Raw genomic sequence first — 16,988 nt, 5'->3', positions numbered from 1 at the left:
CGATCTTGCATAAAATGTTGGTGGGCAATTTTCCCATGTCGATTCTGAAAATAATGCGAAGCTTCTGTTGTGTTCTTTTACCTTACTATTATGGTACCTCTTATTTGTTAGTACCTACTGGATTTCTGTGCTATATATCCTGGCTGCCGTGAGCGCAGAGGACAGAGACTTCCCGGACTGTGGACTGATTAACATATTATTTTATTCTTTATTTGCAGGATATAAAAGCTTCCTGAAGGATCGTTCCTTCCAAGTGGCTGTAAACGGTTGTACGTCCGATCGAATGTCCGTACCATACGGTGTTCCTCAAGGTTCTGTTCTGAGCCCAACACTATACATAGTAAAAGTCAACGGAGTCCAGTACTACTTTTTCGCTGATGACACTGGTTTCCTTGCCTCACATCGCGATGCAGGAATGATAATCGAAACGCTACAGCATGCTCAGAACTCCATCCAGGAGTACCAAAAAAATGGAAGGTGAAAGTCAACCAAACGAAATCGTAAGCCATATTCTTTACTCGGCGTCGTAGCCCTCGGCACCTTCCCCAGAGTAACGTGTCTTGTAACGGCGTGGACATTCCATGGTCACCAAATGTTGGCTATCTTGGTATAACCCTGGATCAGAAGCTAAAGTTTGGTTGTCACGTGACCAACTGCCTCCAGAAATGCGATAAGCTCGTTAAAATGCTGTATCCTCTTGTTAAAAGACGCTCCCGTTTGGACCCTGGTACCAAGATCCTGCTATACAAAACTGTTCTCAGGCCAACGGTTGCGTATGGCTTTCCTGCTTGGTATGACTGTGCACAATCCCACCGGAACAAAGTCCAAGTTAAGCAAAACCGTTTGCTCAAGATGACGCTGGATTTAAGCCCTTTCCATCCGACTGACGACGTACACCGACTTGCTGGCGTTGAGCGGATCGATGATTGGTTTCGGAGATTAATGCCCAAATTCATGAACATCTGTTCGTCATCTGTAAATCCTCTTTTACAAGAGCTGGCCGCATAGATTGATGTGATATTAGATATAAGCTTTTCTTTTCTGTCTTTTTCCTAGGTAAATTCGAAGGTTTTTTTTGTTCTTTTCCTTCCCGGCCCAAATAGTTGCTTGTCGTTCATTAACACAAAATGTGCTCATTTGTTCTATGTCATTGTTGTAAGGAATTCCATATCTCGATTGTTAACCTCTAAACACAATTTGTAATTGCTAAGGTAAAAATAAAAACAATTGAAAATTGAAAAAAAATGTAAAAATACAAATTTGGTGGATTTCATGGAGAATTTTTCAGTTCTACGGCATTAAGGCGACTACGGTCAGGGCTATCCACAGCTTCGATATTTTTGCGACACTTCAAAGACACCAAACCGTAATGCTTTCAGTGGACGGTTATGCCCTTTGAAGGAAGCACCACACTAGACAACGGACTAGCATGCAACGACCAGAGGAACAGTCGGAAAACGTTGCTGACGAAAAGTTTTCCAGACTAAAGCGTGAATCGAACCGACATTCCTTGGATCGATACGGCTATATGCTTAGTAACACTAACCGCACGGCCACGTAGCCCACACGATCACGTTCTTCCTTTATTATACGAGTCAGTGGTCTGCGGTGGTATATTTGCTCCAATTTCTATAAAGCACTTTCAGAAGTCGGATGACGAGTCAAGTGAAGTATTACCCGAGTTTCTTAAAAAAAATTAAATGGATAAATAATACCATCAATTGTTAATTATTAATAAGATACAACTCCTCAACTTCAGAAAATCAAATCCTTAGAGCTTTATTCCACCACTAGACTATCGCAAAAGTTTTTACAAGTGCGGACACGCCAATAAAAGTGCGCAATGGCATCAAATCGGATAGGTGTCGTAAAAATCAGAGAATAAGTGCTCTGAAGATACCAACATGATTCGATGCAATCCACACTTTCGTACTTATAAGGTCGCACTTCGCAGTCCAGTGGTTAAAGAAATACACAATACGATAATTTCTTCGATCGATTTGAAAAGCTCAATAAAACGATCATTCCGTTCAATTCTTCACCTTGGAAGTGTTTCCTATTGAAAAAAAAAACTTGCTTTTTCGTTGTAGATCAAAATTGACAATGTAGTCTTCGGAAAATTAGACGAATATATGGGTATTATACGGCCGAATTTTGAGGTTTTATTTGGCCGAATATTAAGTTATTATTCGGCCGAATGTTCGGCCGAATGTTCGGCCGAATATTCGTTTGGCCGAATAATAATATTTTAACTATTCGGTATTCAGCCGAAAACCGAATAGTGCTATTCGGTACATCTCTACTCAAAACTACTGTAGAAAAATGTTCTATTTCCCGCATTTATTGCTGTTCGCATTTGAGATGCAAATCTTGACTAAACGTCCTCCGTGCGGTTATACAAAACAATCGAAGGACACCTAGCAACGATTATAGAAATCACCGCCGCCCTAGTAATAAAAATCTATCTTTGACATCGCATTTCTTGTGAAAAATCTTACCGCACTTGGTGTTCCCGCATTTGATAATTACAAACGCACACAGCAATACAGCCTTCAATGACACTACTGATTTAGGAAATTCATGTACCCTACATAGGCTACTTGATGAGATTCACAATTTTGAACTACTGTATTAGAAGAGCCACGTGATTTTCGCAAAAACTCAAGCACTACTATTACCATTCCCAGCACTGGTTATGATAATGATAAAGGTTCACTCACCTTCTGGCAGAACTTCGTCCAAGTTTTTCTTTCGCAGCAGCAATAAGTTACTCAATCGGCCTAGCGAACTCGTTTCCTCAAACGTATCCAATGACGCTATCTTGCCCTTCACAATCCAATTCCTGAAGTACTTCGTCAGTTCGCTCATCATGTTCTTGGTACAGTTTTCCACAATCTCCGGATGTGGTAGAAAGTGGAAATATCGCAACGCCACCGCTTCAAGGTACGCATGAAACTGCGGCGGTTTAATGGTACTTGGGTTGAACATGTAAATTAGGAAATTGTCCGCCACCGGCAGTTCGACAGTTTCTTCTTGCTCCAGTTGTCCGGCTGCTTCCACCTCCACTCGTTCGAAAATTCCTTCCAGGTCCGACTGGCGGACCTTTTCGAACGCTTCGTTGATCACAGAGTGATCCTTCTCGATTGGTCGTGATTGACGTTCGGCTGCCTGACGACACGAAAATGCCAGGAAGGATACCAGTTCAGGAACGATGAGAGGATCAACGTAGAGTAACGATTGGAACCAAATCTCAATTTCGGTTGGGTTATTTCCAAACAAGGTGGTGTTCTGGAAAAGCGCCAGTAGCTGGGTGGTAGCTTGTCGTTGCATTTCCGGGGTTCCGTTGAGGTAGACCTTGGTCAGCAGTTTCAGCACCGATGGGAACAGTTCCGAATTGAAGGCGATTGACTGCGGTTCGAGAGCGATGATGACCTGGATGGCTTTGAACTCGTACGAGAGATATTCAAATTCGATCACACGATGACGATAGACGGGATCGAGAATGTTGCGATAGGTGGTTATGAAGGAAGACGACTCAATGTACGACGGGAAGGTACGGATGCAGGCCAACAGAATGTCCATGGCGTGTTCCATCGCTATGTATGGTTTTTCCACGGTTCTATCAGAACGGTGATACATCATTGCAGCCATTATGGCATCAATCGTGGGGAACAATGCTATGATTTGATTGATAACATCAAATTTCACTTTTTTGAGGTCGAATTGGTCAAGATTTTTCAGTTTGGGAATCTCCTGCAAATATTTCTCGCATTGGCTCAACATTACTGACAGAAATTCCAGACAGAAGCCGGTGCAGAATTTCTTGTTGATGGACGTGGTCACAAACTCCAGCACAGTTCTTGGTAGGGTGGATTTGGTCACATAGTTCGACACTTGCTTTGCATTTGCTAAAGTGAAGTTTTTAGTAATTTCCTCCGGGACCGGTTGTCGCAGAATTTCCAGAAGGAATTCTCGCATTTCAGGGTTCTTTTTCTTGAGTAGTGTTCCGAAATTTTCTAAAACCGCTGGCAGCACTTCTGGACACGCTTCAAACATTTTCAGCACTAGTTTGCGCTGATGTTTGTGCAGCTGCGAGTTTTTAAGCGCCAGAAGAATGTGTTTGTGACGCGAGTTTCCTCGACCAAGGTCAACCACTTTCGGAACCAGATGGTGCTTCTTGGAAGTGAGTAGTGGAAGGATTACTTTCTCTGCAGCGTTTAGTACTGTATTTTTCATCTGAACGCTAATTTCCTGTTTGGTCGGACCAACCCATTCGTAGACGTTGACCAAAGCTTTGAGGACATCTGTGCTGAAGGTTGTTCGGTAAACGTATTTATCGATATCACGCGATTCCAGAATATACTGCTGGAAGGTCTTCATAACTAAAACAACATTCTCCGCCCGGTCGTAAACCAAATTGCTTACTAATGGACTGACCAATTGATAGCGACTCAGCCACAAACGAACAAGTTCCGATCTCGTGTCAATCAAAAATGCCAAATTGAAATCGACAAAAACTCCTCGCAACGATTCCTGATTGTCCGAGGACGATGTTTCTCTGTACTTAGCCACTTCCATCTCTGGCAGGCAAACATCCAGCAGCAGCAGAATATCTCTTCCATGGGATTGATCCACCAGCATTATAGCTTTCAGAATACGGAAACCTGCCATAACTAGCTGTTCGTCCTGCTGGCCCTTCAGTAAGGACATCACCACGGATTTGTAATCGGTGAAAATCTTTCTCGCACATTTGTTTGCATAATCTGCATGGACTTCGTCGAAGTTTACGCTTTCGATTAAAATGTAATGTATCAGCTCAAGGAGCTTTGCTATATCGGCCAGTTTCTCCTTGTCCATCGAGTCCAGAATTTTAAGCAATGGCTTGAACGTACCACCTGCTCGAATGAAATCGACAGCGAGAGACTGATTCTCCTGGATGGCTTGTGTGAAATGACGGATAGCTGAAAATGAAATACTACTTTTATTCACTGAATATTTGATTGGTGAGAACATGTCAACTGGTCTTATAACTACAAAAAAGTGATTATCTTTAGTTATACAGTGTTGATAACGGCCAAGTAGCAAAGTAATAGTGACTTACAAGACTACTCACAGAGAGCCTCTTTTTTGTCGATAGGACCATATTGACATGTTTGTACTGTAATGATCTCAAACGCTTTCTTACCATCAACAGCCACGGATCCCTTACTCAACTTCTGTCGGAAGTTTTCCGCCACTTTGCCCACCGGCACCCCATCGAAATCATTGACCTTCGATCCATTTTCCGCCTCATTCGCAACATCGCGCTTATCGTTCGTCTTCTTGCCGCCCACCTTCTGTTTTTCGACCGTTCCATTTTGCTCCGGCAGTGTTTTCTTCTCCTTCTTGTTCTTCTTCTCTCGGGGCTCCGCCACACCGTTGGGAGCCTTTTCAGTTTTCACTTTTTTCGCACCGAACGGACATTCTCCGCCCGAAATCGATTTCCGCTTCATGGCCGTGGTGGTCATGCTACAGTAGAACGCACTTTTAATCAACTTTTTCACCGTTTCACATCAATTTTTCCGGAAAATTTGGGATCAATCTAAACTACGCGCAATCACGATGAGAAAACCATGCGGTCGACTTTGAGAACGAGCTGTCAACGAGCGTGGAATGAAGGAGTGGGAAATAAGCAAAGGCCGCCAACACACGCACACCACTTTGATTTGTTGGTAAACATGATCCGATTTTTATTCATACATGGCATGAAATCGACAAAAATGAGCCAAACAGCAGCGCCAAAAGACACATTACGGAAATTAAGCGAAGTATGAGCATGACGAGAGCACCTTAAAAATGTTCTACTCAGTTCCGACACTGAAACCACAGACAAACAGACGTAACACTGACGAAATTTCAATCGACCACTCATTTAACGATCATTTCAAATTCGCTATGTTACAAATCTCACAACTAGAGACGCGCGCATCGTTTTTCTTTGCGTTTGACGTTTCACACTACCGCCATCTGCCGTTCTTGTTGCACGAAACACCATTCCATACAGTTTTTAGTTTCTTAGTTTTAAGAATTTTGTCATTGGGGTGACCATTTTACCTGTTGACTAATAATAAATAAATACAATATGCTCACCAGATGATGATGGTGTAAACTGGGCGATGGATTTTGAAGAAATTTGTTCTAAGTGTTACGTCTGTTTGTCTGTGCTGAAACTACACGCAAACTAATTTTGCTGTATAATCTACCGAATCCATGGTAGAATTAAGAACTGCACCAACGATTTTCAACCGACTACAAAAATCTGTTAAGTTTACTATAATCTGGTGAAAATCGCTGAGCAGTGCAGTAAATTTGACTATGTCCATAGTAGCATCCATTACAAAGCATTGTATTTCAATCCATGACACCCACCATACAACACAGTGTGGTCAAAAGTATGATGCTAAACTTCTCAAATCAAGAATGTTTCTAGTCAAAAATACAACAACTCTGATTTTCTTGTGTAGTGATGTTGACTATGTTTTGGTAGAGTTAACAGATTAATGTAGTCGGTTGAAAATCGTTGGCGCGGTTCTTAATTTTACCATGGATTCAGTAATTTCTACAATAAAATTAATTTCAGTGTAATCACAGACAAACAGACGTAACACTTAGAACAAATCCCGATCAAAATCATAGTCACGATGACATGTACGCCCAATGCTAAAATCGGTGTGTTTGGCCGATGGACCAACTGATGGCCGTAGTGTGTAAACGTCAAACGCGAACAAAAACGATGCGAGCGTTGCGGGTGGTGGATTGGCCACCTACCATATATTTAAATCGGCCGTTAAAAAGGTGGTCGATGGACATCGGTGAGAGTGTGACGTCTGTTTGTCTGTGGTGTAATATTAGAGTAACCGCCGCATGATTTTTAAAATTACTATTTAGAATTATGTTAAAATTTAATGTATTTTTATTTACATTTACTGCAACATTGTTCAAATTACTATGCCAGCGATGGATAAATTTTACTATTACTAGGAGTCAAGAGCACTACTGTTCTGCATTGAAAATAAATACAAGATCATTAACATTGAATGAGCACTGTTATTTTTTTTGTGCATCTATCAACATGGCTGTTTTTCTCCGTCAGCTTGTGAAGGATGAACATCAGCGCGGACATAGAAAGTACTATTTTTTAGTGTTTTAGACGTAATATCAAGCAATATTTGTCATATTATTGTACCCATGTTACTGTTAATCCCGAGTAGGTAAGAAATGTTAAAATTTAATACATAAAGCGTACAGCAATTGACTTAAAACTTGTTTTCATGTTGCAGATCACACTGTGCTATTTCCAGATCCGAAAAAGTGACCGAAAATAGAAATAGAACTATTTTTATTGGTTAGTTTTCTATAAATGAACGATTTGTTACCTTTTTCAATTAACACGATATTAACCATGCAATTTTTTTTACAGAAAATTCTTGCGATGTGGAGTAGCCGTCATATTGGTGAAAGCAAATAGAACATACAGTTCACTACTGGACTCCTATACAAATCCCGTCTTAAATATCCAAAATGTTTGCTTCTAATGGGCTTATACACAATAAATTATTATAGACATGATTCCTAAATAAATAATTTTAAATCTTTGTAATTGAATATGTATATTTATTAAAAATAAGTTGAAAAACCATCGAGCATCTTCAAATTTACTACTCGATAGCTGTCATTCTAAACGCAACGCATGGTAAAAAAATTGACAATGAATCGTTCTTAAGATTACCGTGTAGCATGGTAATTTTGACTGATGCTTTATTTGAAGCATGGCATGGTAAAAAAGACCACACTTTCCGTTTGAGATGAATGTGTAACGTAGTCTGCACAAATCAAGTTGTGCGGCGTATTGAATTTAAGGACATATCCCCATGAGTACCAAAATGGCCTCTAATATGGCACCTTACTTCCCCCTTCGCTTTCCGCTCCCTCCTCCCACACTTCTCTCAGTGTTTTGGAGAGCGATCACAAAAAATGATTATTTGAAGTTACTAACCTTATTGTAGAGCGGTGGTTTCTTAACTGAAAGCATTCCATAATATGTTTTTCACAAATCACCAGTTTTTGAATGCAAATACGTATTTGTAATTGTGATTTGTGTTGTAAAATACCACGCACTTTCGAATCACTTCTTCTTCACGCACCGAGATATTGTTTGCTGGCTTTTCGGATCCCGTTCTAAAACTCACTTTTAATCGTATTTTTACTCACCGTAGCAATTCAAAAATCTAATGCGATACTTGAAACACTTTGATCACAGACAAACAGACGTCACACTCTCATCACTGTCCATCGACCACCTTTTTAACGGTCGGTTCAAAAATATGATAGATGGCCAATCCACCACCCGTTGCGCTCGCATCGTTTTTGTTTGCGTTTGACGTTTACACACTACCGCCATCTGTTGGCCTGTCGGCAAAACACACTAATTTTAGCATTGGGCGCACATGTCCTCGTGACTATGATTTTGATCGAGATTTGTTCTATGTGTTACGTCTGCTTGTCTGTGCTTTGATTATTCACGCACGATGCTCCTGGAAGCAATAAATCACTTATATTAGTCAATTTGTGCTCGAAAACAGCACCGGAACGCGAATTCACTGAGCCAACATTGTTTATGATTCGGATGCGCCGCTCTCACTGATTGGAAGTGATGCCAGTTTTTATGTTTGCAATTAGAATGGTTTGGATATTCATACACTTGCTACAACCACGTATTTTACAATTTCATAATACTCAAAAGGTGTACAATGTCACAAGTGTTGCAAAACATTTTTATGCGTGAGAAAAACAATGCACGACTCAATTTAACAGCAAAAATGAATATAAGATATTATACAGTACAATTGACTGTAGAATTCAAATGCATACTGATGGCAACTTTCTCCGTCCGTGAGAAGCGAGAGAAGAGAAGAGAAAACTGCCAAAAATAGTAAACAACACGCGCATGGTGTGAAAAATGCTTATAATTTTGGTCAAAAAACATGTTTTCACTACCAAATGAAATAAATTGTGGCTGGCGCAATTGAATTGAAGTTAATATGGGATTTTCAGCTCAAACACATGGGAAACGGTTCGTATTCTCTCGTTGATTATTCGTTGCTTCATTTTTTTACGGCTGACTTGCAGGGCCTGACACCAACCCCCTAGATTTCCGGAGGACCATTCCCCCTAAATGTTCGGAGGACCATAGTGCGCAGTTTAGCTTAGAGTCCTTCTCTGGCACTCGGACGATGATCAGCCGCCCCTGACATGGGGAACAGACGCTGTTTTGGACGAGAACAGCTTTCCCGGGAAGCTCACGAGACTGATAAGAGCGACGATGGAAGGTGTGCAAAATTGTGTGAAGGTTTCAGGCGAACACTCCAGTTCGTTTGGATCCCACCGGGGACTACGACAAGGTGATGGACTTTCGTGCCTGTTGTTCAATATTGCGCTAGAAGGTGTTATGCGGAGAGCCGGGCTTAACAGCCGGGGTACGATTTTTACGAGATCCAGTCAATTTGTTTGCTTCGCGGATGATATGGACATCGTCGGCCGAACATTTGAAAAGGTGGCAGACCTGTACACCCGCCTGAAACGCGAGGCAGCAAAAGTTGGACTGGTGGTGAATGCGGCCAAGACAAAGTACATGCTAGCTGGTGGGGCCGAGCGCGACAGGGCTCGCCTAGGTAGCAGTGTTACGATAGACGGGGATACGTTCGAGGTGGTCGACGAGTTCGTCTACCTTGGATCCTTGCTGACGGCTGACAATAACGTTAGCCGTGAAATACGGAGGCGCATCATCAGTGGAAGTCGGGCCTACTATGGCCTCCAGAAGAAGCTGCGGTCAAAAAAGATTCACGCCCGCACCAAATGTACCATGTACAAAACGCTCATAAGGCCGGTAGTCTACGGGCATGAAACGTGGACGATGCTCGAGGAGGACCTGCAAGCACTTGGAGTCTTCGAACGTCGTGTGCTTAGGACGATCTTCGGCGGTGTGCAGGAGAACGGTGTGTGGCGGCGAAGGATGAACCACGAGCTCGCCCAACTCTACGGCGAACCCAGTATCCAGAAGGTGGCCAAAGCTGGAAGGATACGATGGGCAGGGCATGTTGCAAGAATGCCGGAAAGCAACCCTGCAAAGATGGTGTTCGCTTCGGATCCGGTTGGTACAAGAAGGCGAGGAGCGCAGCGAGCTAGGTGGGCGGATCAAGTGCGTATCGATTTGGCGAGCGTGGGGCAGAACCGAGGATGGAGAGATGCGGCCACGAATCGAGTATTGTGGCGTGAAATTGTTGATTCAGTGTTATCTGTGTAGATGTTAACTAAATAAATGAAATGAACATGGGAAACGGCACATCATCTCCTGTTTGGGTCAGCAAAATTGTTGATCACGTTCAATTGAACCCAGAATGTCAAAAACACTACTTGATACCATAGCGAACAATATTGTAGAGGGTTATATGATGATTAAAATAGAGAAAGTTGGTGTTTTAACTATCTGAAGTTGATTTGCAATATTGCATAGTATTTCTTCAACTTAGCTGGGTGGTAGCCACTAAGCGCATCATAGCCACCTATGACGCTGAGCGAGCTGCGGTGCAAGGTACATGCATATATGTGATTGTACGGAAGTACTGATCTAAGCCTAACTTTCAACAACTGAAAGGTTTATGAAAATTAGCTTCAATCCAGATACAACCTTCTGCAACTATGTTCATTAGGGTATCAACTAGTGAATTTGTCATTCTGGGCTCAATTGAACGCGATTAACTAGTATACGGAACGAAACAGTGACACAGGGTCAATTTTCAATATATTTGAAACGAATATTCCATACAAACTTCGAATTGAATGCGCCAGCTGGGGGAGCAACCAAATGAGTTGAAATTTTGAGAGAGCTTTTTTCTTACCCTAAGGCACATATCTAGGGGGTGCCCCGTTGAGTTTTACAACTTTTTTATTTAAGGGCCAGTCTAGTAAACATAGTAAATTAGTCTGAAATTCGATGGTAATTTCAAGAATGGGCATAGTCAGCTAAAGTAATTATTTTCACCACAGATTTTTTTCCCGTGTGTTGTTCCATTTATACACGAAAATCATTAGAAAAAAATCGGAGGGGGTTGTGTACAAGACACGACCGCATTACGTTAACTACGCCAATTGATTTTCTGCATTTCTGCATTTAGTTGCAGCCTTCCTATAGTTCGAAATCTAACATCATATCATGACGGTCGCAACGTTTTAGATTTTCAATTGACACCCAGTATATTACTGTAAGACGTAGTTAACGTCAAAAGAAGAATGCGCAAAGAAGCAGTCAAATTTTTTTGTCATTGGTGACTTTAATGCCAAACATCGGTCATGGAATAATTCTCAAAGTAATTCCAACGGCAGAATTTTATTTGATGAGTGCTCTTCAGGATATTTCTCAATTCAATACCCTGATAGCCCTACATGTTTTTCCTCTTCTAGAAATACATCTACGATTGATTGGCAGGATTTGCAGAAAGAAATCAAATAAACGTTTTTCTCAATTAGGAAACAAAAATTTTGAAAACAAAATTTCTCAATTGAACCCTGGCTCTAAGCCCTTTTGGAAATTATCTAAAATCTTGAAAAAACCTCAGAACCTCGGCATTGAAAGAGGAAAACAAATTATTACTAACTAGTTACGAAAAAGCTCAAAAACTTGCTATGCAGTTTGAAAGTGCGCACAATTTTAATTTAGGACTTACTAGTCCAATGGAAAATCAAGTTACTCAGGAGTTCGAAAATATTCTCAATCAAGAGAACGTTTTCGAAAATGCCTGGGAGACTGATTTGGAAGAAGTGAGAACTATTATTAAAAAAATCAAAAATATGAAAGCTCCTGGCGATGATGGAATTTTCTACATCCTCATCAAGAAACTTCCAGAAAGTAGCTTCTAGTTGATATATTTAACAAATGTTTTCAATTAGCATATTTTCCTGACAAATGAAAAAATGCTATGGTTGTTCCAATTTTAAAACCAGACAAAAATTCTGCAGAAGCTTCTAGCTATCGTCCAATCAGTTTGCTTTCCTCCATCAGTAAACTTTTTGAAAAGGTTATTTTGAACAGAATGATGGCCCACATCAACTAAAATTCAATTTTTGCCAATGAACAGTTCGGATTCCGCCATGGACATTCGACCACTCATCTACTTTTACGTGTAACAAATTTGATCCGTTCCAACAAATCTGAAGGCTACTCTACTTGTCTTGCTCTTCTAGACATAGAAAAAGCATTCGACAGTGTTTGGCATGAAGGTTTGATCGTAAAATTAAAAAACTTTAATTTTCCAACATACAATGTCAAAAATCCTTGTTTGCGGATGACACAGGCCTCTCCGCCAAAGGACCAAATCTGCGTGTCACCTGTAGTCGATTGCAAAAAGTTTGGATATTTTTTCTTCATACTTTCAGAAATGGAAGATTTCTCCTAATGCTTCCAAAACTCAACTAATAATATTCCCACATAAACCAAAAGCTCTTTATTTGAAACCTTCAAGTAGACATGTTGTCACGATGAGAGGGGTCCAATAAATTGGTCAGATGAAGTTAAGTATCTAGGGCTCATGCTAGATAAGAATTTAACTTTCAAAAATCACATTGAGGACATTCAAGCCAAATGTAATAAATATGTAAAATGCCTCTATCCCCTTATTAATAGAAAATCAAAACTTTGTCTTAAGAACAAGCTTCTCATATGTTTGAGCTGCAAATCCCATATTAACTTCAATTCAAACGCGCCAGCTCATGGAACGACCAAATGAGCTGATTTTTTCAGAAAGGCTTCCTCTAACCCTAAGAAATAATCCTGAGGGGTGCCTCGTGGAATCATACAACTTTATTTTTCTCCCATACTGAGCTGAGCCAGTCTATTCTTTCATTCTGTTGTGAATATTTACACTAACTGTCATTTCGACTGGGTTGAAGCTTAGCGATGCTTCATCCCAGGCGAATTGACAAACAGGAATAAAATTCCCTACAGCAGGAAAGAGAGGCAGACAGAAAATAGTCATTGTTTACTAAAATTTAGTAATTATGCACTTCAACAGAAAAGTAATGGCCTATCTAGATACGTGGAAAATGTCTTGCAAGAAATGCTCAAGAAAAACATTTTTCTTTGATCGCAATACGCAGTTGAAAAGAAATGTCAATTCAAATTAATCTCACTGTAGGAAATATCTTGGGCAGAAAGTTTAATATTCTTTAGCAGAACAGTCTTTACACTGAATTGAATTTTATTGTAAAAACTACTGAAAAATAGGAATAATAAACCATAGAAGAAGAATGTTCTTTTTCTGTTATTGCTGAGTTTTTTTTCTTTCCACATTGTGTTTTTATCAATCATGCGCAAGCCGTTCAAACTCTCACATGAGCATCTCAGCAAAAAATATTGCGTTTGCATTACATCGAAGCATAAATAGCCTTTTGAGTGAGATTCCTTACCAGCAAACGTAGCAGGCATTAGAAACAACTAGCCTTGTGTTTAGATTTTTCAGCATCCTCTGGCTAAGGTTTTTAATGAGCATGAGCATGAACATGATTGACTGTCCGCAGTTGCTACTCCGTTATTGCAAGAACAGCTGTACTACCAACAGATACTACTCGGGATCAGTAGCATCCTCAATGTGTAAGTACTGGTGCTCTCATTATTATAATAAACAATACCGGCGCCGGCTGCGTCCGAATGCAGGTCAATTTGGGAATGGGAGAGAAATGTTGACGTGTTACTTGCTTTACAGAAGCGGAGGAGTCCTCTGCACTTCCACAAGAAAACACTGGGAGTTTGGATATGGGAAAGGATTCGTTTTGGTAAACAATAAATATATAATTCGAAATGAATACGTGAGCATATGCACGAATGACCGACACTGATAGTGCGATTACTACGCAAACCGGACACGATACTGATTTCTTTGCTCGGTCGACAGTAGCATACAACATGTTCAACGTATCAAACTCTACTGACGCGTTTTTTTTGTTTTTCACCGGCACACTTCGTTTTTTTCTTCCGCGCAACGCGAACCGGACACAATGGATCCGGATTCCGTCACTCGTCCACAAAGGAACATGCAACAGATTCAACGGATCCAACACTACTGACGCGTTTGTTTTTTTTTTTCACCGGCACACTTCGTTTTTTCGGACACAATGGATCCGGATTCCGTCGCTCGCCCACAAGGAGCATGCAACAGATTCAACGGATCCAACACTACTCTATTAGTACTTGGACAAGTTGAATATTTTAAGTTTACTACTTTTGTCATGTTGGTCAATAATGATTTCGATCAGTTTGTTTTATATTGTGCTCTGCAAGATAAATCCACGTAATGCGATTATCTGAAAATGTCGATATACCGTCGCAGTGATAATGAAAATCAATAAATGTTTCAGATTTAGCAAATTTGAAACATTTGTGTCCTTGACGCACAAAAAAATCCAAGCCTACTTGAATTTTGACGTTGCGTTTGAATCTTCTGCGCGTTACCGCCGCCGCTGGATGTGGATTTAATATAAGCGCCGCAATACATCTATTCATATTCAAATCTGGTCTCGTCTGTTTTCATTTAGAATCGTCGTAAATACATTTATATGTGTTGAAAACTATACTAGAAATAATAAAGAAATAGAAAGTCATTTTCTACTGTCCGGATCCACTTTTCGGTGACAAAACAAAGCTTCATCGCGCCTAAGCCCTATCTATTTATTATAATTTTGCGAGAATGAAGTTGTTGTAGTTTTATGATACCAATATAATACAGTTGACTCTCCACATCTCGATGCTCTACATCTCGATATCTCTCTTTATGTCGATGATTTTTTGGGTCCCTTTATTCTGCATACATTTCCACTCTCCATATCTCGATATCCTCCTTATATCGATATCTCCATATCTCGATGTGATTTTCGTTCCCAATTTTCTCTCCGTATGTCGATATGCCCATTATCAAAGGTAACTAGACTAGATTTTAGAAATTCAAAACAATTTGCGAAGACGAAATGACATCTGTTTGTTTTTAATTTTCTTGGTAACGGAGTGATTTTCAATCTAGTATTCGTTGAAAATTTGTTCTATGTCTTGATCTCTCCCTATCTCGATGGTCCCTACCCCCACCCCGATGCCTGGTAACAGGATAACCGTTGGATCACATCCGTAAGATTGATGCATCTATGCCAGATGGTTGATGACGCGGCATTAAACAAATATTTCCTGATGTGATACCACCACGACTGGACATGTCTTTGGTTCCCATATAAGTGCTAATGGGGTAAGCATTGGCGTAGCTAGGAAATTTTTCTAGAGGGGGCCTAGGGGGGGCCTAAAAAATTTCATAGTTTCATGTTTTTTTTTAGTTTCATATTTTTATAGCAGTGATCCTCAGCCCTGTTTTTTTTTCAACCATTTTTATTCCTGATAGAGGATTATTTTCGTTATAGTTTTGTTTGATGTTCTTCATAACTTTGGGAGTAGAACAGTTTCCCGAAGAATAATTTTGCGGAACTTTTCAGATTTTAGAGATACAGACATCACGTCCGGCCCGCGGACCGCACTTTGGTGACCACGGATTTATAGCATCTATAGCAAAATTTCATAGTTTTAACAGATTTGTATTGATTTTAATTATTTGTTATTCTGTCTCATTTCACGGCACATTAGTAGTGTTTGTAAATTTCAATTTTCGCTACGAAAAAGATTCATTTTTTTTGGTAATCCAGTAAAAATTTCTTAAATAATTTTAACAAAAAATCACAAGAAATGTCCTTTGTTATTCTTCCACGAAATTGATGATTGATGAAGAGATTCCTCTGAAAATTCCTACGGGATTTTCTTAAGGAATTATTTTTTTGTAATTTTCAGTGTTTTCTCCAAGAACTCCTTTACCAGTTTTCACTGATTTTGTCCTGGGATTCCTTAGCTTAGCTTAGCTTAGACTGACTACACATATCAATGGTTGCTATTCCGTGATTGACCGAAGTCAGTGAAAATGCACAAAGAATCAACTAGAAGTTCGGCTGGGATTGGCCATAATCTTCTTCAGTGTGCATAATTCAGTGCCTCTATTTATACAGGGTCAATAACGGCGCCGGCCACGTCCTTGCAGTCAGGTGGGATTGGGGCAAGGAATGTTAGTGTGTAACCTTTGCTTTTTGGAGACCGTGTTTGCCTCTGCATCTCCACAAAGGTTACTGGGAGGGATGTTTGTTAATGGGGAGGATCGTTGGGTCATAGGATTCACTTTGATAAGCGATTAGACCATGATAAACAATGATTTGTGAGATGTATACATGCTTATACGTAAATGTAATATTTTCATTCGATATGAACAATTTCTATGTAGAGGAAAATTATGCCGACACTTGAGGTGACGAACCATTCAAAGTTTGTTGAACAAATACCTAAATGTAACATTCCTACAGCTGTCAAAACGAAAGCATGTGTTATTATATTTTACTCATTTGAAAAGAAACAAAAAACTCGATTGGTTGGGACATCATAGAACACTCTTATTTTTATGCCGACACTTACAGTGGCGAACCATCCAAAGTTTGTTGAATAAAGTGAACCTTTCGCAAGTCTACACTTGTAGTGTCGAACCATTCAAAGTTTTTTTAATTACAAAAATAAAGGTATATAAGAGGTGTTCTGAAAAAAAATGTTAAACATAAATAAATCATGAATCAGAGTTTGTGTCGACACTCACAGTGACGAACCATCCATAGTTTGTTGAAAAATCATATTTACATCCCACCATTGTAACGATTGAATGTGCAGTCATACATATTTTATAGATTAGAAATAGTAGCATGAAACGAGCTCACCAATTGATCCGTTATCCTTGACTGAGCAGCCACAATCCACTTTCGGCTTCACTCGTTTGCTCGGCTATAAAAAAGCACTCAGGAAAAAAAAAAATAAGCGCGCGACCCAAAAA

At 40.1% G+C, this 16,988-nt stretch overlaps 1 protein-coding gene across 1 annotated transcript in view; it reads right to left on the bottom strand.

Annotated features, from left to right (window-relative positions):
• The window catches only part of LOC5572221, a 38,655-nt gene extending 33,022 nt beyond the window's left edge, over positions 1-5,633 (bottom strand). Inside the window, exons 1-2 of the mRNA XM_021855006.1 lie at positions 5,186-5,633; positions 2,721-4,961 (exon numbers count right to left, since the gene is read on the bottom strand). Coding sequence (XP_021710698.1) covers positions 2,721-4,961; positions 5,186-5,507 — 2,563 coding nt within the window. The 5' untranslated portion in view covers positions 5,508-5,633. The remainder of the gene's footprint in view (positions 1-2,720; positions 4,962-5,185) is intronic.
• Positions 5,634-16,988: the final 11,355 nt, after the last annotated feature.

This window comes from Aedes aegypti, chromosome 3 (assembly GCF_002204515.2).
Source record: "Aedes aegypti strain LVP_AGWG chromosome 3, AaegL5.0 Primary Assembly, whole genome shotgun sequence".
NCBI classification, from domain to species: domain Eukaryota; kingdom Metazoa; phylum Arthropoda; class Insecta; order Diptera; family Culicidae; genus Aedes; species Aedes aegypti.
Note: the sequence above shows the minus strand (reverse complement) of the source record. Positions and strands in the feature narration are given on the sequence as shown.